The 19,656-nt window shown below is 33.6% G+C and overlaps 1 protein-coding gene across 10 annotated transcripts in view; it reads left to right on the top strand.

Annotated features, from left to right (window-relative positions):
• rut (adenylate cyclase rutabaga) overlaps nt 1–19,656 on the top strand; it is a 599,728-nt gene that overhangs the window by 531,954 nt on the left and 48,118 nt on the right. For 8 of the 10 annotated variants that reach the window (XM_074173689.1, XM_074173685.1, XM_074173687.1 and 5 more), the window contains one exon: nt 3,883–3,963. The exons of the other annotated variants lie outside the window; for them this stretch is intronic. In XM_074173689.1, coding sequence (XP_074029790.1) covers nt 3,883–3,963 — 81 coding nt within the window. The remainder of the gene's footprint in view (nt 1–3,882; nt 3,964–19,656) is intronic. 10 annotated transcript variants of the gene reach the window in all.

Below are 19,656 nucleotides of genomic sequence, written 5' to 3'. Positions count from 1 at the left end.
GGATATCTGCCACACGTACCTACAAAATCGTCGGTCCCTCATGAGAGGCAATATCACAAATCACATGGGAAGAGTGGTTTTTCGGGAATCCGGTCTGTTTATAAAGTAAATTATACTATACATTCTAATTGTCAATGAATTCCATGCGATAGAACATATGCAGGCCAGACCAACAGACGTGTGACAAGTAGAGTATACGAACATCAACTTGCTGTCCGAAAGTCAGACCGATCCTCAGCCTTATCAAAACATCATCAATAGACAGGACACAACATAGACTTTGCGAACACTGAGACCATCGCCAGCGAAAACACTACAAGCTCGGATAATTCACGAGGCCATCGAAATTGAAAAGTGACCTTTCTGTCTGAACAAACGTGATGACGGTCAGAGACTTCCGACTGCCTGAAAAGCCCTAGTTTCCCGATGCTCTTCTCCCCACCAAGACGTCCGGTGCTGGTAATCACCCGAAGCCCCGCCCCACATTTCCACTTCAGTAGCTTCCGCTGATATAAATACCACTGAACACCCATCGACACCTCTGTTCAATCTAATGAGTAGGCAGATTGAGACCTTAGAGAGAACTCATGACAAGACCTGGGAAGTAGTAATAAAAACAATATTTTGTTCCTAACAGCAAAAAGAAAAAATTGCGTAGGGGTTTGAACTCGTGAAACCTGTGATCATCATGGCGTACAACTTTGAGACCAGTGAGCTATTTGGTATTAATTTACAAAACTGTAATTTCCTTTCCAATAACCCTATTTATTTTGTGAATCAAAATACGTGTGCTATAATGATAACTTTGAAGCCGTTTTTGTACAGAACAGTAAATACTGGAGCATCATATTAATGTGGTTGGAAAAAAATGTGTTCGATTCGATAAAACAGAATTATTATGAGTAATCAAGTTCCACTGTCTGTTATTCAAAGGATTCTGAAGAAACATAAGATTTCTCCTTATAAATTAGGACCAGTGCAAACACTAGAACCTGGTGACCCTGGAGACGATTGCTGTTTTGTCGATGGTTTATGAATAAATGCAGACAAGATCCAAACTTATATAGAAATATTATATGGAGCGATGAAGCAAAGACGATTTAGTTTTAATGTTTGGTGTGTTCTATTTAAAAGCGGTCAATTTTTCTACCATGTTTCTCTGAACGGACCCCGTTACATTATTTTATTAACAAGTGTGTTGGAAAAGTTTTTCCGTGATCTTGATCTGTAGGCTCGTCAGATGCCCAACAGGGTGAAGCACCAGCACATAATTTCAGTGGCGTAAAAAAATGCTGTTTTGGAAACAGATGGATTGCTACAAATGGTCCTGTTAAGTGGCCTCCTCGTTCACCAGACATTACACCTCTAGATTTTTATTTTTGGAGATATTTGAACAATGAGGTGTTCACAATGAAACATAATAATGTAGATGAACTGAAAAATAATATTGAAACTATAATTAATAGAATTGATGGCCGAATTGTGTTAAAAGCAACACGTAGTGTCAAGTGTAGGGCCCAAATATGTATTCAACAAGAAGGCGATGTTTTTGAATATTTACTCGATATTTTATAGCTCTTTGCCAAAACAACGAAAATTTTTGTACTGGTGAAAGATAAATATAAATTTAGGAGGTGATATGAGCTTTGTTGTTGAGAATATTATTACGAATCGAACTGCATGATAAAATATAGGGTGTTCCATTTAAAAAATATAATTTTTTGAAATTGACGCGACTATCAATTTGGTTTTTTTTTGGCATCGAGAAGGCCATAAAAAAATGCTACTAGTGTGCTCATTCAACTGAATTCGTAGCATCAATAATAACGGAGTTTGCAATGATGTCAACTTAATTTGGAACACCCTATATATATATATATATATATATATATATATATATATATATATATATATATATATATATATATATATATATATATATACAACAAAATATATAACGAAATATTTTCTGAAATTTTAATTTTGAAAAACACTTTCTAGATAATGATCATTCAGTCGATTATACAAACACAAAAATTTTAAAATTCTCCATATTGAACCAGATTCAAATAAAAGGCAATTTCTGAAGATGGCTGAAATAGAAATTAAAGAAAACAATATTAACAAAAAAACAGACATTGATAATCTTAGCAAAATTTATCCATCTCTACTAACAAAAAAAAACCTGAATACATTCTGTAATATTAAAACAATATAAATTATCACGATAAACAAAATTTTTCATATAGCACAGGTATATATGTAACTGTTTCATCTCTTATTATGTTTTATATATATTTATTATGCCATTTTCTATAGTACAGCCCACAATGAAGCTAATAAACATTAGCGAAAGCTAGCAACTAAAAATATTATCATTTACTTTCTAAACAGACCGAATCCCCGAAAAATCACTTCATTTGTATCAAGTTCTCACGTGTATTTCATCAGTTCGGACTTCCATTGTCTAATATAATATAAATTGATTTGAAATCCCTGAAAGAAACTGTGAAAAATTAAAAAGATTGACAAAAAAATAACAATTTTATTAAACAAAAAACTGAATTAACAAAGAAATAACATATATACAACCAAAAAAATAAAAAATTGAAATATTAATGCAAGCTGAAAATTAAAAAATTAAAAAATATTAACAAAAAATAAAAATTAAAAGATTCCAAACCATTTAGTCAAGGTAGCGTAGAGATACGTAACATATGGAAACCTCTAATCAAGCAGAAAACGACCACGCCAAACGGTCAATGAAACGGAGAGAGGGAAGAGGAGATAGCTGAAAGCACTCGAATGACCTATAAATAGTCAGATCTCGAATGAATAAGTCCGGTTATCGATAAAACAACTAACTGTTCAGAAAGTAAAAGCACATAAAGGCTGACTTTCGACCAAAAGAGGTCAGATGTCAATCTTGCTGAAGTGCCCATGAGTAAGTTGAGGACCGCTCGGAGAGCGGGGGTAAATGGAGGGGTGTATTAAGATTTCCTCAGAAAATTTATTTTTTTGGGGAAGTTTTTACTCCAAGGCACTCAACCCGGGAGGGGGCGTGTGGGGAATAAGTCTAGTTATCACCCGAAGACGAATGTGGATACTAACAATCGAAACATCGTTACGTAACTTGGTTTGGAATCTTTTAATTTTTATTTTTAATTTTTTGTTAATAATATTTTTTAATTTTCAGCTTGTATTAATATTTCATTTTTTTTATTTGGTTGTTGCTTGTATGTTATTTCTTTGTAATTTCAGTTTTTGATTTAATAAAATTGTTATTTTTTGGTTAATCTTTTAAATTTTTTACAGATTCTTTCAGGGATTTCAAATCAATTTATATTATATTACTGGAAGTCCGAACTGATGAAGTACACCACGAAACATTGTCAACCACCTTCAAACAAGTCCTCCCGTGATTTTTCATAAATAATATCCTCGTTCCTTCGCCAAAAATAGAAATATAATATTTTGAATGAAGATCTAATTTATAAAGTAATATATAGCTGTTGTCCGTAACTTTGGTTTCTTTTTTTATCACCTATACAGAATAAATTCAAACGCATTCGGGGGATTGAAACGAATGTCGGAATATAAAATTTTTTGAACACACTCCCAACTTGACTGAAATCGATTTTGTTTTGAAATATTAACATGATAAAACATTATAGACCTCCAAGTAACTATTCCAACATTTTATTTACCTCATTTCGATTCTAGATCAAAAGGGTGGATAATTTTCGCATTCTGTAACTGTATACCTAATGCTTGTTCAATTGATTAAACTCCGATGTAGCTTATATGTACCTATCAGTAGTTGTCAATTTATCATTTGTTTGTAACACGATGTTAGTTGAATTAGAGTAATGTGGCTTATAGGTCCTAGAACTGCAAAGGGTGCTCCACGCAGAAATCTCACCCTCGCAAGAAACATGCCCATCCAGAGATACCGACAGCCATGTGAGTCTTAACTCACTCGCTTTTGCGTTTCTCTATTTTCCTGGTTTTCTAATCTCCGCCTGAAATATCCTTCAAAAATTAGTGATTCTTTCAAATAACTTACTGGATTGATTTTGTTTCGTATACTTTCAATTTCTGGTTTTAAAAGTATGTTTTCAATGAAAGTAACGTAGTTAATTTTCAACACCGCTGGAATTTTTATATTTAACATTTTTTTGTTACTAATGTGATAGTTGTTAATCAGATTTCTTGATAGGAGTATAAATATAATTACTTTGTTTAAAAAAATCTTCATTTTGCACCTTTCCAAATTTCAAAATCTAGCTTTCAAAGGTTCAGACGAAATAATAAAAAAACCTGATCGCTTCGAAAACTAAAAAAAAAACAATAATTTGTAAAACACATGCTCTTAAATTTAAGTTGTTAGTTGGCCGAAGAAAAAACTTTTATCGCCCTATATCTGTCGAAAGCTTTCGACTCAATCAATACTCATATTACAATTAATAAAATAAGTGAAACTGGGTTTCCGTGACAATTTTTTTTTGTGGCTGGCTTCATATCTTAAGGTCAGAAAAATTATTGTGAGAATTAATAATCACAGATCTCACCCACATGATGTAAAGGCTGGATGTAGAGGCTGGTGTACTCAAGGATCGATTCTTGGTTCGCTAATTTTTCTACAATATTTGAATGATCTTCCCAAATACGTCAGCACTAAACACCCAATTCTATATGCTGATGATACCACTTTAGCAACAGAAGCAGAAACGTTTGTGGAGCTCATTGTGAAAATGAATATACTCGCAAAGGAATTTACCACGTGGTGTGGGAAAAATGCACAGTATGCACTTTTCCACCAGAAATGAAATATCTGAGAATGGTAGAATCGCAGTAAATGATAGTGAAGTCTCTTGCACGAAATCCACAAATTTTTAGGGGTATTTGTGGACAAAAATATGGGATGGAATAGCAATGTCAATCACATTTGCAAGAAATTGAATAGTAGTTACTTTGCAATATTGCAACCGAAAAATATTTTTGTGATCAGTTGATCAGCATTCACTATGCTATTGTTTCTTATAATATTATTCTATGGGGTGATGCAGTGGGAACATCCAGGGTCTCCATCTCTCGAAAGAGGAGTATACGACTAATGTTCGGCCTAGACTATAGAGAAACATGTCGTAATCATTTCAAAGAACATGGAATTCTATTTACATCTACAGATGCAAAAAGTAATTATCATAACTTTTCTCTCAACTCTAATTATCACGACTACTCAACACGGTCTTCGAAACTTATTGGGCCTCCTACAGAGGCCTCCCACAGAGGAATTCAATTTCCTAATTATCTGCCTGCCTGTATAAGATTAGAAGACAACGTCAATGTTTTCAAAAGAAAACTAAAAAACTTTCTATGTAATGAATGTTACTATGACATATCAGAATTCATGAGCAAAAAGATCATCTGATATTATGTATACATTATGTCTGTGACTGTTCCAGTATCATGTACATATGATCTGACTGGAATAAAAATTATTATTATTATTATTATCGAAAAACAATAGAAAAACAGCAGCAAACTTCTACGTTCGACTCGCCTAATTTTCGCGACAGTGCAAAAACTACAACTAGTAGTGACTGTATTTAACTGTTATCGTAAATGTTTGTGAGCAGCTTTTAAATGATTTTGCACCAAAAATGTATTGAAAAGTCGTAAAACTATATACATACTCTATATGAAGAAATTTTTTCAACATTTGAGCTCCCACCCCAAATATTACTTACATATTGTGAAATGTCGAAAGTAAGAGACAAGAAGAGTAAGAGAGTAAGTAAGAGAGAAGAACACATAATGAGTATTGTATATTTTTGCAAAAGAAGCCAATGATATCGTAAGATAAAATCTGAAAGGTTGAGAGACCAGAAAAAAGTAACAACCTGGAGAAAGTTCAATATTTTTATAGCAGTTTCGGGGACATTGATAACAGAAGGTTGCGAGCCAAGCTTTATTCAACTTAATGAGTTCCAAAAAACATCAAAAGTGTAACCCCTGTTGTATCATAAATAAAACCTGTAAAGAAATGTATTAATGAGACTGTTCTTCTCAGAATCATCCCCCTCTTGAATATTTACATAAAATTCATAAACACCCTGTATATTTCTACAGATGCCAGCTGGACTAAACGATAATAATTTCAATTCCGTTCTGCCAGTTCAGAAGTAAACTTATTTCAAATGTAAGTTCTTCAGAAAATGTGTAACGATTCAATTCATGAAATTGATTCAAATGTTCGGTTTACCTGATTTACTTATTGTATTCAAAAACTGGCGTGGTCAAATTCGTAAAAATTAGATTATGATTGTGATTAACTCTTATTCTCTGAAAGAACCGTATAGATGCCGTCACAAAATTGATTTAGTTCATATATCTTTGTCAACTCCATGAAATCTCAGTTAGTAACGGGTCTAGTAGACACATTTTTTTCAATACATTTATTCCTTCATCTTATGAAACACCTTCAATTTAATTCTCTTGGTTTATGCTTTTTTTTCACCTGAAAATCAGTAAGTTATTTGATCAAACCACTGTTAGTGCAAGGATAACTGAATTGTTTTTCCTGAATTGAAACTACGAGGCTTTGGCTTCATTGTCAGAGATATCAACAATATTCTCGTTGTTACTCAATTAAAATGTGAAACAAATTGAAAATTTTGAGGCAAAGAAGGTCAGTTACAAATTTCCGTCATTCGGGAATGTTTGTGAAAAAATTCTGTAGTCTGTGTTAAAAGTTCAAAGTTGAAATTTCAACAAAGTAAAATGTCGACTGAGTTTGATAACTGTAGGACAAAAAATATTTGTCGTAATCCTGTAGTCACTTTAATCGCGTATAGTCAATGGAAATGAACATAGAAAAAATCGTTTACACATTACAAACTTTTACATTTTTATTTTGTTAGACAGGTTGATAGAATAATAATCCTAAGACACGGTATATCGATTTGTATAGGAAATCCGAAATCTACAGTCTTGGGAGGCGTTTATGACTATTTTATCAGTGCGCAAAATATTTATGCAAAACAAATCAGCATCAATAACACCACGTCAACTTGTAGTGCACTTTCATTTAGATACCCTTGTTGAAGTGTCGCGACGATCGTAGGCCTGTCAAGCCAGAAATCGCTACTGTGAACCCTGGCAAAATATTTTTTTATTTGGAATTTTCTCATTTTTTATATTTCAATGGAGAGGTAGAAAGTCAAACATTTTCTTTTTTAATAAACACAAAATTTTTATAACTGGCAAAATGTCACTGTGAAAGAGCAGATTTACTTACCTGTTTTAGTGACTAAGTCGTAAGGTATGGAATTCCATCAAGATACAAGGAGTATCCCTGATGTGATCACTTGGACCCCTTCTCCTTGTGAAATATTTTGTCAAAAACTCTCGACACACGACACTTTTGATGAACGAATAATAAAGAGTGGCGCAGCTTGACAATGAAAAGTTGGTTGGCACTTCAATTCTCAATGTTGTTTGCATTTTGGAATTCATTTATGTATTTATCCATCCGAACACGCTGATTAGCCTAATTACTTGGATATACCATAAAAAATATATAATTTAAGTTAAATACTAGTACACAGAGTGTCAATTTGAAAACTTCCCACCCCTAATATCTTCCATCCAGTAAAAAACAAGTCAATTTTATAGTCCAGGGAGATACTTTCAAGGACTAGATGTAGATGTTACCCTTAGAATTTTGAATGGGAAGGGGGGGTCAAGTGGCACATGATTTTGATTAGCGTTTAATTCTGCTTCCAATGGTACCCTGACTTATAATTTTTTTATTAGGACTTTCCGAAAAATAGCGTTCTAAACAGAAGTAATTATTATTACGCATATACTGAGATGCATGGTTTGACCGAAACTAGTAAGAATATTACATGATACCGTTCAATCCTTTATTAGGGGTAACATTAACCATTAGCTCTAATTAATTTACATCAAAAAGTTGTCTAATAGTAGAACGCAGATGGTAGTAAAGTTGTGTTTAGTAAATGCTGAACTTTTAATTCTCATCGCAGAAAGTGTACAGATAGCCGTCCTTTTCTGCTACTTCTGTAGTAAAAAGTTACTGTTTTCAGGCAAAAAATTGGTTTGCAAATTTGAACGATGTGGTAGTATTGTGCATAGAGTTTTACCTGTTGGGCTGTTTAGTGATTACTTTAATAAGTGTATAAAACTGTGAAAATGCCACTCAAGCAGATTTGAAATTATTGTAATTCATGGAAGAGTTGAAAAGTACGAACAGGGCGGGCATGTCTTTTTAACGAAAGACATCCAAATTGTAATGTAAGTTACTAGTATGTGCTTGATTTGATGAATAAGTTCATCGAAACTGGTTCAGTGATAAATAAAAAAAGAAATAACCCCAGAGTTCTAAATGAAGCAGCTCGAACTAAAAATTTGGGAACTTTTTCTGCAGAGCCCACGAGCTCCTTACGATCAGTTTCAGAACAGACGGTAATGTCATCTGAGACTGTCAGAAAAGCATTACATAAATTTCATCCTTATAAAATGCAGATTCTTCAAGAGCTCCACGAGGATAATTATGATAGAAGAATAGAGTTTTGTGAAATCATACCATCCCTAATCTTCTGTTAAACATCTGTTTCAGCGATGAGTGTTCATTTTTTGTGAATAGTAATGTTAATAGACAAAATTGTCGCTATTGGAGTGACGAAAATCCACTTATCATTCGGGAAGGGCATACACAACACCCACAAAAAGTTAATGTTTGGGATGGTAATCTTGAAAATGTCATAATTGGTCAATTATTTCTGGAAAAAAACTTGACTGGCAATCTGTACCTTGAAATGCTTGAAGGCACTATCCTCTTATAATTCATGAGCTAGAAACTCAAATGGATGCAGAAGGTAATGAACTTTCGCCGAAGGACCTGTTATTTTTCCAGTAGGACTGTGCTCCACCTCATTATTTTCTTCCCGTCCGAAAGTGGTCAAACGAGAGATTTCCGATTAAACGGATTGGCAGAAGGGGAGCAGTTGAATGGCCTCCAAGATCACCGGATTTAACACCCTCAGAATTTTTTCTTTGGGGGCATCTTGAATCCGTTGTTTATAAAACACAACCTTCCGATATTGAAGAACTTAAAAGACGCATTACAGCAGCATGCCAGTCAATTCCTAATGAAGTTTTCCCTAATGTTAGAGGAGAGTTCGAAAACAGACTTTATTACTGTTTAGAACAAATTGTACGACATTTCAAATTGTTTATAAGATAAGCGTAAGTAGATTTCATGTTTGAAATGTCTTTCTCGCAAATTAAGTTTTATTTTGTAAAAGAACAGTAACCAACAAATAAAAAATCCCACGCGTAATACATTTTTTCCTGTTATTTAAGGTTTGGAACGGTGCCACCTACTCTTTTAACCATTTTAATCAAAAGAAGTCAATACAATAATGCATCTCAGAATAGGCAAATTCTAATTAGAACGCTATTTTTCGGAAATTGCTCATCAAAAAATAAAACGTCAGGGTATCATTGGAAGCAGAATTGAACGCCAATCAAAATGATGTGTCACTTGACACCCTTTCCCATCTAAGATTCTAATGGTAACATCTACCCCTCCTTGGGGGTTGAGCCACGAGGGCTACAAATATTCCTTGAAAGTGTCCCCCTTGACTATAAAATTGACCTGTTTTTTCGATTCCTCATATTATTTACTGGAAGGAAGATATTAAAGGTGGAAACTTTTCAAATTGACACCCTGTATAATAATAATACATAATAATTACAATAAAATGTACTCATAACCGCCACTGTCAATATACAAGAACCGCTGGGAGAAATTATAAGAAATATAATTAAATAATTTAATAATAATTGACGAAAACCGTTTTGAGATGAAGTCATGTCCAATGATGTTAGGAAACGAATTTGATTAGCCAATCGAAGCATGTATACAAGAGAAGATTTAGATCCATATAAATTCAGAGGGTAGTTGAATGTTAGTAACGAAAGTATGCGTCGCATCGGTACATTAAACGGTGTCAACGATAAAATTGAAGGACAATTTATTCTAGTGTTCAAAATATCATACGAAAATATCATAATAGTCATAAAACGTCTTTGCTGCAGAGCAACTATTTAAATTCTATTCTAAGTGTTGATGTTCGCACCTCTTATAATTCGACCATTTATGAAATTTTTTATAATACAGATATCCCAGCAATTCATTTTGCACTTCTTCTATATCACCTTATACAATTGAATTCTCGTTTGACCAAATGTTGGATACATACTCAAGTTTGGGTCGGACTGAGTTATAAAAAAGCAATTTATTAGTTTTTATACTCTGATATTATACAGTGTGATTCCCAAAATATGCACCATATGGAAAAAAAAGTTATTCTTGACAAAAGTTTGTGCATCCCCTAAAACTGAACATGCACTAACAAAATACAGTAAAACACATGTAATATACAAATATTTGATTTTGAGGCAAGAGTAAGGTACTCTTTTTTTGAAAAATCTCGGGAAATGTTAATTGGAAAAGTTGTTCAACATTGAAAAATACATGTAGATTTGAAGTCATAGCTATCTGTGTAAAGTTTTATTTATTTACCCATTTTTTTATTGGGGACTACGAAAAAAAATTTGCGAAACTTTGCATTGTTATTTTTATTTTTTGGTAACACCGAAAAATTATACAGTATTGTTACAAAGATATTCAATCACAAAACATCAAAATAAAATAGGTATTTTGGAACAAACTCACTGATTTTCTGGAGATTATTTTGGAGAATTATTTTGGACAAGAAAATCTCCAGAAAATCAATGAGTTTGTTCCGAAATATTTATTTTATTTTGATGTTTTGTGATTTGATATTATTGAATATTAAGTTCTCTTTACAATACTGTATAATTTTGAGTACTTTTCAGTGTTAACAAAAAATAAAAATAACTTTGCACCAAAAACTTTGAAAATTATTTTACTCTTCAAAAAAATTGACCGTGGTTAACACCATGGTTGTGTAATTTGTACAGACTTTTGAAATAAACCGTCGAATACAGGATGTTGTCTATTTATCGTTTTAGCAAACTTTTTTTTCGTAGACCTTATTTTTAAAAAATGGGTAAAAAATAAAACTTCACTTAGATGGCTATGACTTCAAATCTGGATGTATTTTTTATTGTTCAACAACTTTTGTAAATAACATTTCTCCAAATTTTCCAAAATAAGGATAAGTACTTTACTCTTGTCTCAAAATCAAATATTTGAAGGCTTCTCATATATTACGTGTGTTTTACTGTATTTTGTTGGTGCATGTTCAGTTTTAGGGAATGCAAAAACTTTTACCAAGAATAACTTTTTGTCGAAAAGGTTCCCATATGGTGCATACTATGCGGATAACACTGTATAATAATATCCGATTAGCAGATTTCATAATGAATATTGTGAATATGGTTGGTAAAGGAAAAAGTAGAAGTAAACCCCAAATCTTCAACACGCTGTAATATTTCATTATCAATTGTGTAATCGTAAATAACTGGCTATTTTATTCTATTTATAGTTAGAACATGACATTTACTCATGTTAACTGACTCCATTTTCATATATTGTTGAAATTTTTTTGTGTCCCTAATCGTTTTCACGTTTTTGAAAAGTCTATAAAACCGTCTGCAAAAAGCAAACTGTATGAATAATTCAGCACTGATGAAAGATCATTATCGAACAATGGGAACAATGGAGGCCCCAAATTAGAATCTTGTGGGACTCCTGAAGCTGTAGCGAACTTTAGAGATATATTTTAATTATTTTTAACCGTATAATGTCCCTCTTATTATTCCATACTTTCCTTATTTATGCAGTAATACATCATGATTCACCTGATCAAATGCTTTTTTGAAATCAGTATAGACTATATCCAATTGGGACTTTTTTTCCAAACATTCAGAGATAATTGATATTATGTGAAAGATTTTCCACATTATGGTCCATTAAATGAAGATCTCAATAAACCACTCGTGACAGATTTCGATTCTTGCACATCAAGTTGTACAAAGTTGAGAGTTTTTGACAAAACCAAAGTGAATCGGCTAAAACACCAGGGTTTCTATGCATCTTCAATTTTCCTTGTGAGTGAAAGTTTATACATATTATGTTGTGTGTATGGTATTTGTTTTGAAAAAAAATATAATATGAATGTTTCTGAAAGGAACTTCTTCTTCTTCTCTTTTTGTGGTCTTTGCTTCCCTTCGGCGCAGTAGACCAAGTAAGGAACTTCTGTGCAAACTGAAAACGCCAAAGACTTTCGATTTCGGATTCGCTAATATCGATTCATCACGTTTTTTTAAATTCAAACTTACCTTAAATTATTTCTCCAGATATTTCATTACCTCTTGCCAGAATGTCGACTATCGCCATTTACGCGAGATGACATTCTGGGATTTTCACGCATGACTGTATGTGAACGCTCCATCTAGACGAACTTCAAAGTTTTGAATAACCAGACCACTTAGACTACTTAGAGCTTCTCTAGATACGCACGTAAAGTGCTTCACTTGTGCCCACTTGTGCCTCACTTGTGCCCACTCTACTTACGCATAAAGCGCTCAATAGAACAGCTCTTAAAATTGGGGTTCTTATCATTATGGTCTTATGGTCTAAAAATTGACGTGTTCTTTAAAATTTTCGATTACACGTCCGTTTCTGACTTACTGGGGTATACAGTTTTCGTTGGAACTGTATTTGCATAAACAAAACGGAATATGAAATGAACTGTCCCTCACTGGCAATCTAATAAAACCAAACTTCTTAACTCGTGAACATAGGGTTGACCCTTTGCTCTCAAAATTTGTTTGTTTTGCATTTTCTCCTAAAATATGAATGGTTGCTATTTCTGACAAATAATCGATAGAACGCCCCGCTTAAGAATTTAGTTCGTTTCCAATGTATCTGTTCTCTCCCTTTCACATCCATACGACTCGTAAGAACGTGTCAGTTACAATGCCTAATCCTGACATCGGTTTCGAAATACATCCACAATAGAACGGGTTCAAGAGTTACGTTTTCCTTTTTCTTTTCAATGGTATCTTAATGCTCTTATAAAGAAATGTCGGTAGCAGCTACAAGATGTCTTGATCTTGTAATTCGACGAACGATATAAAGATGGGTATCTCTCTTTCAAACTGTAATTCGAAACTTCGCGTCTGTACTGGAGGGTTAGAAGAAGATTAATATCGCTCGCTAAAAAAGAAAAATACGACAAAGATCGCAATACCATTACAATATTGAAGACAGGAAATTCTACGAGGTTGGATAATTTTAACAAATTTGATGTATTGAGAGTTCAAAAAGTTACATTTTTCAGGAAGAGAATATTATTATCTTTGGAAAATGTTCTATAGTCATTGTCAGTCTTCGTTTTTCACTTCACCTCCCCATTCATTATTTTGAACATGAAAATTTTTCACATGATTGTTTTTTTTACTGTTTCGTATTCTTCGTACCTACTTTGTGACGACTCAAATTCAAATGTGATACCATTCACTTTCAAATAATGTTTTAAATGAAGATCTATATTATATCAATTTTGGTAAATTGTTGGGAGATATACATTGTGTAAAAGATATACACTGTGTAAAAGCCAAATGGAATAAATTCATTATTTCGGTTACGGTACATATTTCAACAAAATGCCGAAACACGTCAAATTTGAATTATAATTTGACATACTTCAAAGGTGAAATGCTACCCCTACCTTCAACCCCCATCGAATGACAGGTACAACCCCCAATTTTTGAACAGGAAGTAAAGGGTTGTGATATATTGTTTGAAAAGTCTCTTTATTCCTTATTTAAAAATGTTTCTTGCAAGTTTATTGCAACAATTAAGATGAAATATATTAAAATCATGGAGTTACCGAAGTTCGATAAAATACACTCAAACTTATTGCAATATAATCAAAACTTATTGCACGTTGTGGTATTGATAATAAGAAAGTAAGCAAAAACCATAGCAATGTTCTTTTCAGATGGTGTCCTTTAAAAAACTGTAAACAATTTCCGTGGCAACGTTACTTTAAAACGCCTTGTCAACTTATTTTGTATGTTACAATATTAGTTGTCAGTATTTGAATTTAAGTTCAAAGTGCGTTAACTTCAAGTCTGAGAAATGGTTAGATTAACGAAAATGCATAAAATAACAGTTTTACAAATGATTGGTTACGGAGATAAAAGCCGAACACAATAGGAAGTAGGTCGCCTATTCCATGAGAAATTTCCTAATTTAACACCCATATATCAAGGAACAATAAGCAAAATAGAGAAGCAGTTGCGCGAGCTTAGTCATGTGGGGCAGATAAGAAAAGCAGCTGCTAATGCAATGAGTGATGAACTCAAATCAGATGTGATGCTTGAGTTTGAGGAAAACCCACATACATCTAGAAGACAGGCATCCACTACATTCAATGTTAGCCATACATCGATAGTAAACATATTAAAAGAAAATAAAAGGCATCCCTATAAACATGATACCTACTCAGAGGCTCATGAAAGACGATTTTGATAGAACTCATTTTTGTGAGCAAATGATGAACATGTTGGATAACAATATCATCCAATTAGAAGACGTTATGTTTTCTGATGAGTGTACTTGTTTCTTAACGGTCATGCTAATCGGCAAAATTGCCGCTACTAATCAACGGAAAATCCTAACTGGATGAGAGAAGAACACACCCAATGCCCTCAAAAGGTTAATGTTTGGGCAGGGATTGTAGGAAACCATATCATTAGTCCCTTTTTCATTGAGCGCAACTTGAATGACGATAATTATTTGGCACTACTTCAAAATGATGTCATTCCACGTTTAGTAAATTTATATCCTGATCCAGGAAACCCTTAAGTTCCAGTGAATACGATATGGTGTCAGCAGGTTGGAGCACCACCACATTACCAAGTTAATGTCCGGCAATATCTCGATACAACATTTCTCAATTGGTGGATAAGGAGGCGAGGATCGATTGAATGGCCAGCGCGATCACCTGATCTTTCATCATTAGATTTTTTATGGGGATATGTAAAGAGGGATATGGGATATGTAAAGATAACCTTCAGATTTGAATGACTTGAAAGAACTAATAACACTTGCGATTAGGTCGGTCACGCCTGATATGTTAAATAATGTTAGGAGACAGTTTTATTTGAGATTATGATGTTGTCAAGACGTTCTGCTTCGTTCTACTTCGTTCTACTTCGTTAACATCCATAGTTCTTTTTCGTAATCTACATTTCATTACCTTTTGCATTACATTTTATTTTTTGAGTGTATTTTATTGAATTTCGTTAACGATATGATTTTAATTCATTTTATCTTAATTGTTGCAATAAACTTGAAAGCGATAACATTTTTGAATAGAAAATGAAGAGACCTTTCAAACGATATTTCAAACCTGTCGTTCGAAAGGGGTTGAAGGTAGGAGTGGCATTTTTACGTTGAAGAATGTTAAATTATAATTTACAATCCCGATTTTTTTAAATATGTACAGTAACCTAAATAATGAATTTATATTTTATATCATATTATAAATTTTGAATCTGTATCGTGTATATATGGAATTAGATAATTTCAATCAATTGAAGATAAAACGGCCACTTCCAAATTTAAAAAAATGTTTGATCTTGAATGACTCAATCACATTAAACAGATTTCCTTATAATGTGCCTTGTTTGCCTCATTCATTGTAACATTTGCAAAATTGAGTTAAAATAAAAAAGTGTTGGTCGTTTTTATTACGCCTGAGTGTATTGAATTTAGTAAACTCGAGTGTTTGGAAAATAAAGGGTCTTTCATCAAGCGCTTCGTATATTTAAATTTGAACAAAAAAAATTGTGTGTCAGATATCATCGAATTTTTTTATTCTTTTGAAAGACCTATTGATGTCATGTGTGGAATATAACATCGTTCAAATGTCCGCCACGGCTTCTCTGAGGGTAACGATTCCGAAACGTTCAATTTTTCATGATTCTGGCGCCTAAATCAAGCTGATTTTGACCGATGGGCATGGGTTCTGTTGGCTTTGAGGACAGCTGTGGTTTGTGGCTCATTTACATAAATCTGCGACTTAACAAAACCCCACAAGGAAAAGTCTAAAGGTGTCAAATCACACGGTATCGGTGGCCAGTTCATATCACCTGTTGAAACCACATGTCGTTGGTGTGCAGATTATCCAATTCAGGTAAGAATAAGTTGGTAATCATCGACCTATAGTGCTCGCCGTTGACAGAGAGGGCTTGGCCAACGTCATTCTCAAAGCAATATAGACCGATGATGACGCCGCCAGCCCAAAATCCACACCAAACAGTTACTTTTTCGGGATGCATTGAATGCTCTTGGATCTCATGTGGATTGATATCGTCGACAGTTTGCTCACGTACCCATTCATCCATAAATGGGCTTCATTGCTGAAGCTGATTTTTCAATGAAAATTGGGGTCAGTTCCCAATTGTTCCAGAGCCCATTCCGCGAACACACGTCGTTGTTCATGGTCGTTCACCTTCAGTTTACGGGCCAGTTGAATTTTGTACGGGTGCAGGCTCAAGTCACGACGCAGAATTCGCCAGTTTGTGGTCTGCGAAAGGCCGGGTTCTTGTGAGCGACGCTAAAGCGACTGTCTCGGATTTTCCTGCTCACTCTCACAGGCAGTGGGGATGTTTTCGGCAGATCTTGCGTTTCGTCGACGTACGGGTGTTGGTCGACCGTTTACTGAACCAGTGGACTCAGATTTATCCAACACCGAGAGGAATAGTCCTCTCCGTAGGACGATTATGGCGTAAAATGGGCGAAGCGCGCTGTACGTTGTCCGAACAGAACACCAATTTTGGTAAAACAGTTTTATTAGTTTCACTTATTGTTAGATGCTATATCCGTCTATGGTTATTCAACAAAACAGACTGAATAAATGACAAGTAATTTGACAGATGTAGCCGTTATCAATTGTCAAAGTTTGGAATACCCTGTTGGAAGATCCTTTATTATGTACTAATATTCGTGCACAGTAAATGTTTCGCAATCTGAAATTCTTTTTAAAGTCGAAACTAATAGTCAACAAGTTGGTACTGTCACACCCACAGTCAGAATAGCAAGAATACTGGAAGAAGAAAACAATTGAATGATGCAATACGAATAAGTTTCACTGTGTTGCCAACTTCTTTTTGATAGCAAATGTTACTTACGTCACGAGCATCATTTTTACTCGATTTTGAAAAAATTACTGACAAAAAATGATTGAAAATATAAACCGAGTTACCTATATATAGTTTTTCATCCATGCGGTTATTCCAATATTAGAGTAGAGGTTCATATCTTCGTTTTAAAATTTGAATCCCTGTTAAAATACAGTGCATTTCTTTAATGCCCCCCTTTTTATTTTTGAACGGGTCAACTCAAAAAATTTAAATTTAGGATAATGGAATTAATGCATGGATACTTTATTTTGAAGTGAAATTGACATGAAACTTTCAAGATAGCGACTGGGCGCCATCTGGGAAAAAAATTAAATGGAAAGGGGGTTCTTGTGACACATATTTTTGAAGCTCCTGACAAATGCTTCACAACCCTAGAATATAATGTCAATATCTCAAACTACTACAAAATGGCGGAACTTTTAATAATTGCCTGAATACATTGACATTTAACTACATAATTTGAGTAATGTGGTGGTGCTCCATCTTGTTAGAATTAAATATCCATATGGAATTCATTAGGATTCGCTTCGACGATTTCAGTGATGATAGGGTCAACAGTAGTTTCCAGCATATTCGAATACAGTTCCCCAGTTCCCCAGTTGATCAATAAATAGAGGTCCTACAATATGGTTTCCCAATATCCCTGCCCAAACGTTAATTTGTTCTGGATATTGGGTATGTGTTTCGCGGAAAACGCGACGGAATAAGTAGACTGTTATTTGCATTTGCTGTTTTTCCGGAATGGGCGGATGACCTGGGGGGCTTTTTGTTATGTACACTACTGGTAATTGTGAATTTGGATACAAGTTCCCTCAAATATTTTCTACAGATAGGACGATTTGGAAAACGTTCATTGAAAATCCTTTCGGTCTCGTGAAAGTTATGCGTCGCACCGTAAATAAAAATCGCTTCAATTTTTTCTTCCAATGGACGAGAATTGACCATTTTAGAGATTGTTGACGTAGTACCTTCCTACTAGTAAAACCGAAAACTAAATGAGAATATTCTAACTGAACAATGATTTTCATTGTCGTACTGACATTTTTTTGGCGTTTTTATAAACAAAAAATAACTTAACAAACCTTATCGGGTTGTTGGAATTGCCATATGGCAGATAAAAAGGAATATTTATAGAAATATCGATATTAATGTGTTTGTGTCTTAAAGTTCCTTTTTTGCATGATCTGCACATCTTTGTGAAGAGTTTATTTAGATATTATTTGTCTTCAGGAAATTATTAAATGTTCCGCCATTTTGTAGTAGGTGAAGATATTGACTTCATATTCTAGAGTTGTGAAGTATTCGTCAGGAGCTTCAAAATGAAGTATTACAAGACCCCTCTTTCCATTTAAATTGTTTTTCCAGATGACTCCGAGTCCCGTCTTGAAAGTTTCATCTTACAATTTCACTTCAAAATAAAGTATTCATGCATTAATTTCATTATCCCAAATTACAATTTTTTCAGTTGACTTGTTCAAAAAATAGAAGGGGGGGGGCATTGCATTGTATATTACAAATCATTGTAGAATTTATAGATACCATTGATTAATTAGCTAAAGAAGTATGTATTTGAATGCATTTTCAATCATGTTACTTGAGTTCGTATGGATGTGGCATACCTTTAAATAGTTTTTGTGCGTGTTTTCTTGACATTGGATTATTTCTTGTGAAGCTTTGTTAATTGCGGCATGCTTTTCATTTTTCAGGTCATCGTAACCTCATTAGAAAGCAGATAGGGATGCGAAAATGATGTCGCACTATTGCTCTCTTAATAACGGATATGAAATAAAGTTATTTGTACAATGTACAATATTTCAAATGTTTAAAAAGAAAACTCATCTTTAATCGTTCAATTTGTCTATGGTCAACTGTGTTTTAACTATTTCTGTTTTTCTGAATATCTTTAATATTTCTGGGGATATTTTCATCAAATATGGAAAGCTGTACGAATGAACTGTTGTTCGTAGACTGCAAAAATGTTATATATTTGCTCTATGAAACAAAATGAATGTTCAAATGATGAAATAGATCGTTAGATTCTAAATGGCTCGCATTGAAGGGCTTTTGAACATAAGTACATGTGAGTTATTGCACAATAAAAAGGGTTAAAGGTATATACAATTTGCAGTAAATTTATTTTAGGTGACTTTGATTTTCTCTATTAAACGAAAATATCGTTCATAAGTATTGATGTAGCAATAGTGTGTAATAAATATTATAGCATCCCTACATCCCTGAATAAATACATATTGTTTCCATAAGAACGAAAAAATATAGAGGATAGCTTTTGGCTACAATATAAAGCTGAATTAATTAATAGGTTCCATTATTATCTTGGTCGAATGAATGAAACATGAAAATTCTCTCCACTAATGATACCATCAAATCTATTCCAAATGATTTTTTATCTGACTA

This window comes from Leptinotarsa decemlineata, unplaced genomic scaffold (assembly GCF_025532065.1).
Source record: "Leptinotarsa decemlineata unplaced genomic scaffold, Ldec_3_MD MMD2_tig00000251_RagTag_RagTag, whole genome shotgun sequence".
Classification (NCBI taxonomy): domain Eukaryota; kingdom Metazoa; phylum Arthropoda; class Insecta; order Coleoptera; family Chrysomelidae; genus Leptinotarsa; species Leptinotarsa decemlineata.
This window is presented reverse-complemented; position numbering and strand designations above follow the sequence as displayed.